Source organism: Quercus lobata, chromosome 3 (assembly GCF_001633185.2).
Source record: "Quercus lobata isolate SW786 chromosome 3, ValleyOak3.0 Primary Assembly, whole genome shotgun sequence".
Classification (NCBI taxonomy): domain Eukaryota; kingdom Viridiplantae; phylum Streptophyta; class Magnoliopsida; order Fagales; family Fagaceae; genus Quercus; species Quercus lobata.
Genome location: NC_044906.1, coordinates 61,407,458 through 61,422,521, shown reverse-complemented (window position 1 = coordinate 61,422,521; position 15,064 = coordinate 61,407,458). Strand labels below are relative to the sequence as shown.

The 15,064-nt window shown below is 34.9% G+C and overlaps 1 protein-coding gene across 10 annotated transcripts; it reads left to right on the top strand.

Moving 5' to 3' along the window:
* On the top strand, positions 1 to 14,696 carry LOC115982652 (ubiquitin-like-specific protease 1D). Of its 10 annotated transcripts, none has more exons than XR_004089698.1 (15): positions 1 to 578; positions 1,035 to 1,086; positions 1,514 to 1,608; positions 1,875 to 2,137; positions 2,214 to 2,274; positions 4,235 to 4,276; positions 4,575 to 4,684; positions 4,782 to 4,814; positions 4,920 to 5,015; positions 6,481 to 6,583; positions 7,119 to 7,216; positions 8,565 to 8,687; positions 11,985 to 12,099; positions 13,636 to 13,835; positions 13,973 to 14,060. XR_004089698.1 is itself a non-coding variant. In XM_031105308.1 (15 exons), exons 1-15 carry the CDS (start codon positions 225 to 227, stop codon positions 14,344 to 14,346), a joined length of 1,818 nt encoding a protein of 605 aa, XP_030961168.1. In that variant the 5' UTR covers positions 3 to 224; the 3' UTR covers positions 14,347 to 14,696. The 10 variants fall into 10 exon arrangements, 9 of the variants coding, with proteins under 9 accessions (XP_030961168.1, XP_030961169.1, XP_030961167.1 ...); XM_031105308.1 differs by lacking the exon at positions 13,636 to 13,835 and adding an exon at positions 14,173 to 14,696 and having other exon boundaries at positions 3 to 578; positions 1,035 to 1,077; positions 13,973 to 14,080; XM_031105309.1 differs by lacking the exon at positions 13,636 to 13,835 and adding an exon at positions 14,173 to 14,696 and having other exon boundaries at positions 3 to 578; positions 2,241 to 2,274; positions 13,973 to 14,080.
* Positions 14,697 to 15,064: the final 368 nt, after the last annotated feature.

Genomic DNA, 15,064 nt, shown 5'->3' with positions numbered 1-15,064 from the left:
TAGAGCGCCCCTCTCGCCCCTAATTTTGCAGCTCCCTTCTCTCAGAGCACCCCAAAATTATAAAAAGCTGCGTCTCTCTCTTCCCAAACTGAGCCTTAAACACTGAGAGAAGCACAGAGACAGAAAGCTCTTATTGGGCTCTTAAAATCGAATTTCAAGAAATTTAGAGAGAGAGAGAGAGAGAGAGAGAGAGAGAAAGAGTGTCTGTCAGAGCATTTCCATGCATGGAAGAAGACAGAGCAAAGAAAAGACCTCTAGACCTTGATTGGGAAAAGCTTCTACCCAATTCTAGTCAAAACGACGACGACGACGACGACGCACCGCCGGAACTGATCGTGAAGTCGTCCACCACCACCGCCGCAATGGGCAGTGGCGACGAGCGGCACGAAGACTTCGAGAAATGGAGCGATCGGATGCTGGAAGAGCAGATAGAGAGAAAGCGGCGCACTTGCGAGACCATGGGTCCCAGAATGCCGGACAAAGGGGAGAAGTTACGCCTCACTCTCAAGCGAATTGAGGACGAGAGAGAGCGCAGGAAACTCGCTCGACCCCAAAAACTCAACTCCTCCTATGCCTATGTATGCCCCCCTCCCTCAATAAAATTTACTATTTCTCTCAATTTTTGTTTTTCTCTCAAAACTCAATTAGGAATTGCAACAACATAGCAAAGTTAAATTCACTTTTTAAATTTTTTTTTTATAATAATAAAGTAATAATCTTTCTAAAAAGACTCGCTTTTTTAGTAAGTAAAACCTATATGCAACTGACCCCACCACTAACCCGAGAGCGTTCATCTCTAACGGGCTAAGCAGTTTAATGCTCATCTTCTAGAGCGTTATTTTTTTTTTTTTTTATTGGGGGAAAAAAGCACTAACTTTACACTAGAGTGTGCAAATTAGTCCACACAAAAAGTGGTGTTCTTTACAATCTAAAAAAATGAAATTGATTGTTTTGTGGGCTGTCATTTTAGTTAGTGAGTGATTTGAAGTTTTGAACTGTCTGTCAGTGATTACTTGTGCTTTGTGTTTAAGCAGGAAGGTGATGGATGTGAGAAGCCCACTCAATCAAGGAGCTCAGGTACTGTTGGTGAGGTTCTACTTACTCTGCTCTCATCATGTACCTTTCTTGATTACCAATAGAGAGCATTCAGTAGGTAAAATATATGTTACCAAGCATAGACACAAGCGGGGTTGGTCGATGAATATTATCTAATGCTCAAGCCGTTATGGAACAGTAGATTTTATAGTGTCATATATATGAACAATGGGGATGGCAATGGAGGCATGACATGTGATGGATGTCAAGGGTTCAGCTGTTAGTTTTATCAAAACAAAAAAAAAAAAAGTCCTGTTACTTTTTTTTTTAGAAGTTTTTAATTGTGCTAATGGTTAATGTTACACTTAGGATATCTCATACTTCAAGTATGAACAATGTGTTAAAACAGGCTGCAGTTCTCTAATTCATGATATTTGTTTTGAAGACACGTGGTTAACAGATCTAATGTTGTCTGTAGGTGTTTCTAATGGCTTTAGGGAAGAGTCCACATCATCTCAAGCCAATTCAGGGTCCACATTTGCTTCTCGTTTATGTCAAAAGATGGAAGAAAATGTATGGTGCCTTACTATTTTTTTTTTGATAAGTAATGAAAGTTTATTGATAAAAAGGAAACACCTGTGCACACCTGGGGTGTACTCGGGGAGCAATACAAGCAATCTTTCAAATCACAATGCTCATATCTAATAAATTAGGGCAGGGAAGAAGTTTAAGAGAAACATTCCGATCCTGTAAAGTATGAAAAGAGAGAGTTTTGATCTGAAAAATAGCCCTCTAAGTGAACAATATAATTACCTTTCAACTATTTTTAATTTTTAAAGCAGATAATTTGTGGGGAAACTGAAGCATTTAAGGAAGAGTTATCAGTTTTGAGTCGTTGTGACCGCCGGAAAATGACAAGTAAGGAAGAGTTATCACAAAGTAGAAGACGTAGAGGTCGATCATCATCAAAACAATGGTCTTCTCAACATCACAACAAACTTTCAAAACATGCTCTCTTGAATGCTAATAAGAAACGTAGAGCTTCTCCTACTTATTCTCTTCACCAGAATGGAGAACATTGGTCCAGCAGCTTCGCCAAGAAGTAAGCATGTTTCCCTTTTGCTGGATTTCTCTCTCTCTCTCTTTCTAAATTTGATTAATTTCCACCTTTTTACTAGTACAAGAGCTCATGGAGTTTTTTGCAGATTGAAGGTTGTGTGGCTGCCATTGAATTTAAAGGTTGTGTACATGTAACTGAACTCACACGCCATATGTGTGTTCCCATTGTATCGGGTTTTGAGATATTGGTACTAATTTCATTATATACATAGGGATGACTAGGTAAGAGTGATATGGCAGTATAGGATTAGTAGATTGGAGTATTGAAACGATGGCATATATATTTAGTTATTCAGTTTATGAGTTTTTCAAAGTGGTGTAAAATTGGCCATAGAAGATAGTATTGAAAATCTATTAACTTTTCTTCTGGTTATTAGCATAAGCTTTAATAGGAAACATGAAATATAGCCCATATCTATGGGATGCAAACAACAGAAAAGAAAGGGCAGAAAAGATTGATGCACACGCACAAACATCCAGATTTATGTGGTTCCCCAAAACTAGGGCCATGTACATGGGATCGCTGCAATTTTATTATGATGGCTACATGGAGGAAATTCCAATAAAGAGAATAGGACATCTAAAGTCTACTCAAATATTGGAAATACCCCCAAAATTGCTTGGAAGGAATTTTTCATGGAAAAGCTTTAGTCAATATGACTTGACAATATTTTAATGGATAATCAATGTACATGTATCCTTAATATCTCGTTGTCAGCTGTATTTCATTTTATTATTGTCTTTCACCAGTTTTCTCCTTGTTCTTTCTTTTGTCTATTTTTTAGCTATTTACCTAGTGGCCATACCAATCACAGCTACCATTCTTTTGTTTTGGATTGAGTGTTTATTTATTTATTAAATTTTTTTAAGTTTCAAATCACAATTCCTGCCAACAAGGCCTAAGTCTTTGAATATCCTTTTACTTGACTGAATTGACCTATGATGGCATGAATCACAAAACCTACACTCTGGAATAATGAGCCTTATTGGTCACAACATGTTGATATTGGTTGAGTTTGAGGGACCTTCACAGACTAAATCCATCAATAAACCTAGACTCTGGCAACCTTTGTACAAAGCATCACGACAACATCCAAAGGTCACCCTTGGATTCTTAAGTGGAGGGGCCAGGAGCTGCACGTAGGAAATAAATTAGATAGATAAGTTTAGGAATATGATTTTAGGATTCATGATGAAGATAAAGGGTTTTGGGGTTTTAGATTGATAGCATCCAAAGAACTTTTAAGGCAAAAGGGGTTTGAGGTTTAAAATTATTTTTTGGCTGCAACAAAATAAGATGTTGAGTTAGGGGTTTAAGGAATGAATTCAATGGAAAAAGTGTGTAGAACTATGTTTTTAGGGTTTATGAAGGTGCAAGAAAGAGGGTTTGGTTTGAATTTAAAACAGGCTGTAAGAGACTGAAACTTGGTAGTTAGGGGCTTTAAACAATATCTGTGAATGGTAATGGTGAATTGAAGAAGAAGAAGACTAGAAATAAAGGAGAGAAAGAGAGAGAAGGAAAGAGAGTAGGTGATTTCGCCTTCAATAGATGAATATACTCTAAATTCCATTAATAGATGTCTGAATTTGCCCAAGTACATTTGCTCTTTCTAGTCTTTTAGACTGATTCCTATTTCAACAGGATTATGGCATCTAATTTAGAAAATTTGACTAGACATGTGGCTAGAAACTTATGAAAACCACGCATATTGATCCATAACTTTCCTAGCCAAAGCTAACCCCAAAAAGTTGTGCCTATCCAAAAAAAAAAAAAAGACAAGTGGACCCAACGCGTGAGATTTTTAAATGTGAGGTGTAGTGGAGACAAAGTTCAAACTTAGGACCACCTATTCTGATACCAAGATAAATTACCAATTGTTTCAAAAGTTTATGTTGATAGAAAATGATGAATTTATCATTTAACCATTATTCTAACAAGAACATATTTCTAAACTCTTTTTGCTGTCTGAGTATCAAAATTCTAACTAGTCTTATTTTGTGTGCATCATGAATGGCTTGAAAAAATGAGTTTGTTGTATTTTGTATTCAATTTTGATACTTCTCCTTTTCTGATAGAAAGGATGCTTTTCAAGTCCATCCAAATGGTTCAAGGCATAAGAAGGTACACCTTCTTTGTTGTTTTTGCATTTTATGTTTAGCCATTTTGTCATCAACCTTGAAACTATTGTCATGGTTCATGATGTTACTTTCATATATCCTTTTCTTGAAAATTGAAAAGGTCTTTAAAAGAATGGGAACAGAACAGCTGTTTTTGTTTCTTTGGCCACAAACAAAACTACTCTATGTATGTTAACCAATAAAGATTCCTCTTATACAATATACAATATTATTTATATATTTTTTTAACCTTTTCGGTCCTTTGTCTTCTTTTACTGATGAAATTAATGGCAAAATTATTGATTCAGGAGCAAACCGTTGTTCTCATAGATGAGGATGAGTCTCAAAGTCTAATAGAGGAGGATGAATCTGAGAGTCTAGAGATTACAGAGCGAGTGGACAATGCTGAATGGTAAATAAGACTTCCAATATTGGTTGTTACTCTTTGCTGCATTAGCTTTAGCTAATACTTAATGAGGTCAAATATAATTTGATTCCCCTCTTTTCAGCATGAAAGATGCAAAGATCACCTACCCCTCGAGGTACACCGATAACTTTCCTTATAAATGATGCAGACTGTTTTTTCCTCTTACTTCTGTTTATTTAGAATTTGTGCATTATATACTTCATCATGTTTTGTTGGCCAGGGATGATCCAGAATCTATTGAAATTTGTTACGTGGACATAAACTGCCTTGCTCCAGAAGGCTATTTGACATCAACTATTATGAATTTTTACATCCGGTTCGTGTATTTAGATTGTTGCAATAATTGGAAATATACATGAATAATACCTATGGCAGTAGTGTTGCCCTTTCTGTCAGTATCATACCTTGTATTGCACTGTTCCAGCTTCATTCTTCAAGTTGTGCTATTGTTCTTCCAGCAAGTCTTGGATGGTTGAATGGGAACTTTTACTTTGTTTATCTTCTTTTATAGTGATTTCCATTTAATGAACTTGGTCTTTGACATTTGTTTAAAATTTGTATCTCAGTTTTTTAGATATTGTTTGCCTGAAGGCATTCAATGTTTTCTGCAGTGTCTCTTATGCAGCTTTTCCTTTATTTATTTATTTTTAAAATTTTATTTATCATTTTCTTTTTGATCTTCTTTGTGCATGGTCGATAATTTAAAAGAAAGGACAAAAATGCGAATGGGTCCTCAGTTTTCTAAATGATGCTTTGGAATGATCTTAGTTGAATTTTGTTGGTCTGCTGATGTTGAGTTTTAATTTTGACGTGGTGTAATTTCATCAACTAATGAATTTTTATTTATTTTTTTCTTTTTAAAGTAATTTCAATAATATTATATATACATTTTTTAATGTACTAAATAAAATACATTTTTTTTGGGGGTAATTTAAGCAATACATAGCACGGTTATTTGGCTAGTTTAGAATATAATAGATGTTAAGTTCAGTCCATTTGGGATAAGTTTAGAGGCCTTTCTTTTGGTTTTGAAATCCAATGTTGGACTGGAGGTGGAGATTTATTAAGTCTAGTCCATGAACTCAATTAGTTTTGGAATTCTACATCGGTCAAAATAATAATAAAAATATGCACTAGTTCCTGTTAAGAGAGTTTGTCCCACATTGATGGGAAAAGTAGTTGTGTATGATAGTTCCTATAAATAGAGTGGCGAAGTAGTCTCCTTTGCACCCTTTTTTTTTTTCTGGGTGTTTGTTTTTGTTTTTGTGAGTGATAGAGTTGGAAGACTAAGCTTTGTCTAGTGTGTTAATGTGTGAACACTTTTGGGTGTATTGGAGATTCAGTTTATCTTTATTACAGTTTTGAGTAAGGTTGTTGTAGCTTCTAAAACCTGGATTCTGGTTCTTCTATTATTGTGAGAAACACAAAACAAAAAAGACGAACACAAGACACAATTTTTGGTAAATAGGATAAACTATGTATAGGATTTGATAATGATAATGCCTTTGGCTTAGTAATCTGGAGGCATATATATTTGCACACATGCACACCCAGGCATACACATTTATTAAGTATTAACTAAGTGGAATCACAATATTTACGTTGCCCTTGCTAATTCTCAAGTTTAACTTGCAAGAGTCCTCTTCAGTTGCACTGTCTAGCATGCCTTCTTGTTGTTGTTATTCTCTTGTTTTTTTCCCTCAACTAGATACACACACACACACACAAAATTTTCTTTTTAAGTTTCTATATTTTAATCACTTGCTGGTTCATTTTGCTAGATATATTCAGCTACAAGCATCTCCTACAAATAGAGCAATGTGTGATTATCATTTTTTCAACACATATTTTTACAGCAAGCTTAAAGAGGCTGTATCATACAAGGTAGTTGTTTCTCTCGGTTTCTTAATGTTTCCTTAAGTCAATGTTTCCAGCTACTAACTTATCAAAAAAAAAAAAAAAAAGTTTCCAGCTACTAATGATGTAGTCATTTTCACAGTTGGGGGTTGCAAATGCTGATCTTGGTTGTTACTTGTTAAGCTACTTATTGGCACGGTTTGATTTGTTTTTGATTTGATTATGAATAGAGCATTTTGATAGTGGCTTTTTAAGTTTTGAAACTGAGGCAACTCAGCTGCATGTGGGGACATATGGATACCAGTTCTCTCTTTTTTTTTTTTTGGGGGGGGGGGGGGGCGGTGGTGATTATACATAGTGCGTTTTCTTATAAAAAAAAATAATTATACAAAGTGCGTTTATCGGTTTATGTGGGAACAGCATTACCGATGTATCTTACCTATAAAAAAAAAACATTAATGATGTATCTTAGATAAGTTTTGATATTTGTATTTGATATTGTGTTGCGTTTTCTTGTTTTGGCCCAATTTATATCTAACTTGTATTCCCTTGTAATATGCAGGGAAGTGATAAGGATACTTATTTTGCCAAGTTCAGAAGGTGGTGGAAGGGTGTCAATATATTTCAGAAGGCATATGTACTTATTCCGATACATGAAGAGTTAAGTCTTTTTTAATTTATTTGGAGTTCCATATGTGTAAGATGGTAAATATGGTCAGAGTAACATTTAATGCCTCGACATATTTATTTGGAGTTAAGTCTTTTTTTTAGAAAGATCATTTGCTATTCACAAATGAGATTGACTGGAAATTCTTTGGTTCCAGCAAGCATCCTTTTGATTATTGCAATTCCTAAGTTATTGTTATCATGACCAGAATGGTACAGCTTGTGGTCTGTACCCACCCTGTCTACTTAAGTGTTCCCTTTCTTTTTATTCTCTTACTAAAATTTTTTCTTATTAAAAAAAAAAAGAAGGTAAAAATTATACAAACGAGACATTTGAGCTGTTATCTGTCCCCTTCCCTCTCCCCTTGGGGATAAAACTTACTTATCAAAAAAGTTTGAGCTAAGATCTCACTCCTGGCACTATTATTATTGCTACTTATTGAAAACAGGTACATTCCATGATCATGCAAGCAAACTACTCTCACCTTCTTATGTTGGGAATGTCAACATGAGGCTCTGCATAATATTTAATTAAGTTTCCTGTCCAACAATCATCCCCTTTCATTGTTGCTTGCTGATCAATATAGACTATATAGTTGGTGCCATGCTGTAAAAATGCCTGGGCTTGGATGAAGTCTGCGTTGTTTAACTGAAATGAGGCTGGTCTGATATGCCTGGCATAGGAACCTGGATGAATACCAAAATAAATTGGAACTGAACTAAATATGAGATGTAATGCTCAAGAATGGAGTGTAGTACAAATGGGAAATTATATTTTATCATCTTAAAATGGTATATCAGCTTCGCCTGTCAGGGGTGAATGCCCCTGGATTACTCAGCAACAGAATCTGACGGGTGGGGTTAGTTGTGGGTAGTTTTTCCTGGCTAGAGGCAAGTCCAAAGGGCTCTTCTTTAGAAAGGTTCCCTACATTATAAAAAAATAAAATTGTTTACCAGAATGATTTAGGAACAAGTAGTATGGCATTGGAGCTTCAGGAATAGAGCAAGAAGAAAGAAAAAGGAAAAAAGAATTGGTGAAGAGTGCCTGATTGGGGTTGCTAGTGCATTGTACATAAAACAAATATTAGTGGCTACTTTCCATGTAGCATGTACAACAACGAAGCCTTTAGTCTTAAAAATTTGGGTCGGGTATGGATCCTCAACAAACCAGTCTCTACCTAAAGTCACACTCTTAGTTACCTCTATAATTGACATGTCTCTTTTCACTACTTCTATTAATGTTATTTTCCACATAACATGCGAATGAGAGATATATAATAATGTGCTATGCTTTAAAACCACTGCACATTTTTTGACTTATTTATGTTGTTGATGTATTCAGTCTTCATTGGAGCTTGGTAATTATATGTATCCCAGACAAGGAAGATGAAACAGGACCAATTATTCTTCATTTGGATTCATTAAGACTTCACTCAAGCAGATCAATTTTTGAGAACATCAAAAGGTGAGACAAAAAAAAAAAGACTTAGCTGATTAATTATGGATATCTTATGTCTAATATCCAGTGTACTATGTGTAACTTTGTCAAATTAGGTGCATCTTTTGTCATATGGTTCATTATTTTTTAGTTTATCTATATCTATATATAATATAAAGGCAAAACGTTTGACTTTTTGTTGGCTACTTTTCATTGCACCACTTGGCTACATAAATTAATGCCACGTATACATTTAAAGACATCGAACAGTTGTGCTTTTTCATTTTTCAATAGGCACCTTTTCGGTCAATAGACATATTTTCATTCGATAAGCACATTTTCAATTAATAGGCACCTTTTCATTCAATAGACACTTTTTTGGTCAATAGACACCTTTTGATATATCCAATATGAAGGGTTATAACATTTCAATAGACACCTTTTGGTATATCAAATTTGAAGGGTTATGACCTCTCGATAGACACCTTTTTGCATATATATTACAACATATCTTATATATACTTACACACATAACATAAACTAAACTAAAGATGCAACATTCTATCTTTTATTCCTTCCCACAAAAAAGTAATAAATAAAAAACGTTGATTCCTTCTGCCTGACTAATAAAACTTTGTGCTATTTCTTTCAATATCATTATTATTATTATTATTATTAATTTTTTTTTTAATTTCATGCATTTTTGCTTACTACTCCAAGTAAAAAATAATGGCTTTTTTCTCCTAAAACTCATTCAGTATTTATTCTCATGCATCACATGAGTTAGCGACTAGTTAACATTATTGCCATTAGTTTTAGCCTTCACTTACTAATTTGATTGTATGTTAGTCAGAACAATATATTGTTTGTTAAACACGTTTTAATTTAAGATGAATAAAACTATAGTGTAGTGGATTGGTGTTGTATGTGCAAGTTTAGTGGTGAAACTATGTATCATTTACTGATGCATTTTGTAGTGGCTAGAGGGCTGTGGTCTCTTGTCTTTTCTCTTTTTGGAGCCCAATGAGTGATTGTTGTCCTCGTTGGGTGGAAGAGTTGTTTTGGAAGAGTTCTCTTATTTGAAATGCTACCCCTTTTGTTTAATGCGGACAATTTGGAGGGAAAGAAATAATTGTACATTTAGTGTATGGAGATGTCTAATCTATTAGAGTTAAAATTATTGTTTTGAGATCGTTGTTTGAAAGGTCCCATGTGCTTCGCATCCTGTGTGCATGAGGTTTCCTGTATTCAAATAAAACTTTTTTTTACATGTTATAAGAAAGCAAGTGATCATTTTACAGTAATGGCAATGTGCACAAGTCCCTTCATGATATAATTGAATCTATAAATCAGAGATTATAAGTGGAAAAGTTTATAAATGATGATCACTGAGGTAATAATTCTTGTTTAAGGTAGGCCTTTGGTAACTCTATTGCATTTAGATATATTTTGGGATACCTATTGCATTTAGATTTGGAATTCTTCATTTTGCCAAAATACATTTGCTGAGAAATAGCATTTGGTGTTGTGTTGAAATTCTTACTAAAAAGTTATTATGCTGAACAAAATTGCATTTGGTTATGTCACTGAAGAATGCATTTTTTTTTTCTCATTAAATAATAATTTATTATTAGCTTATTATGCACTTAATAATTTTCTAAATAATTCAACTGTAATAAAATATATGCACAAAAAAAAAATTTAGTTTATTTTTAATCAGATAATTTTGTACAAAAAAAATTAAAACATATACCTTGTTACTGGTAGGCCATAAAGTCCTCTAAAAAAATTTATTATCTTTAATTTCTCTACAGTTTTCCATAATTTCTATAATTTCTCTACTATTTCCAGATCTATGCACAAACAATTTTTCACAGAAATCCAAGAATTGGACATATTGTTAAAAAAAAAAAAAAAAAAAAAAAATCATCAGCCCATCATCATTTCTGGCACTGTGACCTAATCACCACCCAAAACCGCCTCTACTACCCAAAACCACTATCAACAAATTCCTGAAATCTGCCTCCACATTGTTTTTATCAACCTGGCCGGCCACTGAAAACCACCATAAAAAAATTCATGAAATCTACCTCCACACCGGTGCCATCAGCCTCACTGGCCACCCAAAATCACCACCAACAAATTCATGAAGTCCAACTCTGCATCGCTGTCGTCAACCTCGCCAGACTCCTGAATTGCTACAACCCAAAACCACCACTGTGACTGACTACAACCTAAAATCCCCCTAAGACCACCTCCAAACCTAAATTGCCACAGCTGGTCAGTGAGGGATGAGAGCAAAACAAAAGAAAGTCGTAGAGAAAAGAGGAGGAGATGCTCTGCCATGAGGAGGAAGAAAGTAAATGAGGAAAAGAAAGAGAGAGAAGCTGAGAAAGAAATGGAGAAAAAAATTATTGCGGTGGGGTCCCATAATTTTTTTATTGCTCAATGGGAATCCTCAGTTTTGGGTATTCTCATTTTGGCTTAAAAGAATGAGATATAGAGAATGCATTTTTAGAATCTACTGCAAAGTAGATTTAGTAAACAAGTAAAAAAAATTGCAAAATGCATTCTTATACATAAAAATCTGCAAAATGCATTCTTGGTAGAGTTACCCAACATTAGCTAATATGACATAGTAAGCAAAGTATACATACACACACACACACACACACACACACACACACACACATATACATATGTAGATCTACATGTATAGATATGTATATGTATACATATACATATAAAATTTTGTCCTGGATTTTCATCTGGTAACACTCCCTTCTCTCTCTATCTCTCATTTTTTTCTTCTTTTAGCTGAGTATTTTATAGACTAATAGAAGAATAATTTTGAGTTCTTCAGAGCATTTTGTTTTTTTAGTGCGGATTGTATATTTTGAATTTTGATTTTTTATTTTATGTCACATGAGACTCCTACAAGCAAAGCTTTTATTTGAGACATTGGATGTTGGAGAGGGCAGCAAACTCATGCTTATGAATTAAATAACCAACCTTTTTGTGTGAAAACAACTTGTCTGTTTATTATATTAATTTTATCATGTAGAAATATTTTTTTACCAGTGTAAGCTATTTTTATAATATTGACGTGAGAAAGATTTCCTCAAACCAACTATTCATTGGAATGCCTTGTAATGACAATATTATTTGTTTACTCATGGTTCCATTTTTTAAATGCATTTTTCCTACGTCTAAAATAAATTCAATATCAGATAATATTGATCTGGGGAAACATGTTTTTCAATTGTAGTGCCTTCATAATTGTAATTTTTGAACCTAAGGGATGGTGTAATTGTTTTTTTGTAGCTTTATGAAAGCCGAATGGACCTATTTGGCTTCAGAAGTTGCTCCTTTAAATCTTCCAATTGCAGACAAGATATGGAAACATCTCCCTCGTAGAATTGAGGAGAAAGCAATAGCGGTAAATTTTTTTCCTGAATTGCCTGTAATATTACTTGGACCATCAAGATCAATTGGGCATATGGCCTATGCAATGGAAGGTAACCCCCTTCCATCACTTAATCCCTCTTCCCTGGTGTAGGTGGGAATTGGGAATTGATCCCAATCCTCTTGTGTCATGGAAAGGGGTTTCACCATCTAAGTAGCTTAAACCTACCAAAGGTCACCTTAACTCATGTGGTAACTGATGGTGACAGATTGGGGTTGAGCATAGTTCTTATGTTTTCCATTCTACTATGTGAAGCTGCTTACCTTGAAACATTGAGTGAGACATACCTTTTCTGGTTCCTTTTCTCAACTTAGACTATTTTTGACAGTAGTTGCATTAAAAACGTTGAAGCATCATAATGGTCCAATGAATAATTTTTAGCTTCGAATTTAGTGTAGCTAATAAGTCAGAATATATGTTAAGAGGGGAAACAATGAAAATAAAATAAACACTGGATGGCTTAATAGGAGTGGCATCTATGTCCAGCCATCTAAGTTTGCGCATTGAAGTTAATTTATTTACAAAGAAAGCAAAGCCCTCAAATACTGCTTGTTGGTCTTCAGTGAAAAGGTTAGTTATTTTATTTCATTGGTAAATTACAAACGCAGTTGGTGGGTTTTAAAATTACGACCCTCTGCCTTTGGGAGTAGGTGCCATTGGAATGTTTTGAAATTCTGCAAGACAAATTGGAAGAGCTTCTGTTTTACTATAGAGTTTGTTTCACTAATGACAATTTCCATGAAATCTGGGTTATGCCGCAATCCGTTGTGGGGCTTCTAACTTGTTGGCAAGGTAGGTTTGGTCATCATCGAAATGGTCATATATGGTTCATTGTTCCCCATTGCTTAACGTGGTGTCTTTGGAGGGAGAGAAATAGTAGGTTTTTTGAAGATAATGAGAGATCCACACTAGACCTCAAGCTATTTTTCTTTAGAACTTTATTGGATTGGTTGGTTGCTATGCGAAACCAATCATTCTATTATTTTCTTGATTTCCTTGATTCTTTTAATTTTTGTACTTGAATTGTTGACCCCTTGTACACTCCCTGTGTACTAGGGTGTTCCATTTTTGATATCAATAAAACTTATTACTTATTATAAAAAAATAATTTTGGTCGGTAGAATGTGAATATGATGTTTTGGAACCTTAGTATGTGCAATATACCCGGTTTTTATTATAACCAAAAAAGAAAAAAAAATCTGTTCTTAACTAAAAAGGTCATTGTTTCAGTCTTGCTCAGATTTGAAGGTTATACATGTCAACGTGAAACTTTGTCAGCAGGGTTTAAGCTTGATGATTAGGGACCTTTGTATGTCCACTTTGTCAAAATGGTTGGGGCTTAGGGGCCATACAAGTAGTTGATGGAAAAAAAGGAAGGGGGTGGGGGAGCTGATTAGAGTGCTAGTCAATAGTCACTTTTGAACCCTAACATTTGACTTGATCAATTGCTATCAATGCAAGTAGGCAGATCAAGATTCAGGGGAATAACGTTTCCTTGAATATTCTCAGGTTCCGATTGTCAACAAAAAACCAGCTGGCCCCTTTTTGATTGATTCTTATTGAGGATCTGGCGTTGGCATCTTGAATCAATAAACTTGCATGGGAGTTATTGCTAGGGGAAAGGTTGATTTTGAGGATCATAAACCCTATACTGAACCAGAATATGAGGGGATTCTTTCTCCTGATTGTCACTTTTTTTAAACACTAAGGTCGTTCATCTTTGCGATGTTTTCATTCGAAACTGTTGACATGGAGTTTCATTAATGACAGTTTATCTTGGGCTCTTAATCTCTAAATTAATAGAACCTTACCTCTTCTTATGTGTTCTGTTCTTATTTCCCACCAGGTTCCTCAACAGAAGAATGACTCTGATTGTGGTCTCTTTGTTCTTTTCTTCATGGAGCGCTTCATTGAGGAGGCCCCTGAAAGGCTGAAAAAGAAAGATCTAGCAATGGTACGGTATTGGTTTTCATGAAAATGACTGCTAAAATCCTTATTGTTAATTTCATGAAATGTTTTCCTTGGTTTATATATTTTTGTTCTCAGTTTGGTAGGCAGTGGTTCAAACCTGAGGAGGCCTCTGGTTTGAGAGTAAAAATCCGGAAGATACTCATGCTGGAGTTTAAAAAAGCATCTGATGTTAACTGCGACTCAGAATCTTCCCCTTTTACTAAGGGTGATGATCCAGCCAATATTGACCACCAGACGGATTCTGACTGAATTTGGTGCAGATGCAACTTAGTACTTCGCCGGGAAATGGACGTGTCATATATGTACAGGTCATATGGCTAATGCAAGTACTTTGCTTCTGACCTTTCATTTAGTCAGTGTATCAATGGTAAATCAGCTGTGTAGAGATTCTTCAAATTAGTTTTGTATAGCTTGAAAACGTAGGCCCAAATATCATTACTGGAAGAGGTGTAAACGCCAGTTCGTCTGGGTCACTGAGGCACATCTTGGTCATTAAGTACTGACCAGTTTTGTGGGCTAAAAGCCCATTTAAATTGCTTCACCAGATGTATAGAGGAACTTCAGTGATTTTTGAAAATAGTTAATAATTTTTCATTTCATTTTGCTTTTTTATTTAAATGTTTTGGAGTTCTGCAGGTAGTTTAAGAGTTAAGTTCGATTTCACTTGAAGGCAGAAACAATAACGGCTATCGTTGTATGATTTATGGATTGATGCTCGTTAGTTCCGCTAGATTGGCTTGCAGCATTAGGAATATTTTTGATTGCCACGCCAAGAGATTTGTAACCTAGAGACATAGACTATTTTCTTCTATCAGGATAATTAGGGTTTGAATGAATTCTCGCACCTTCATTGTTGTAGCTATCAAATTATCGAAAAAAAAAAAAAGCTTTGTCGCAATGAATGTATTTGACTCTTGACAAACACTTGCTGGCTGGAATTGGTAGCCACTGGGTAGTCAAGAGGAGT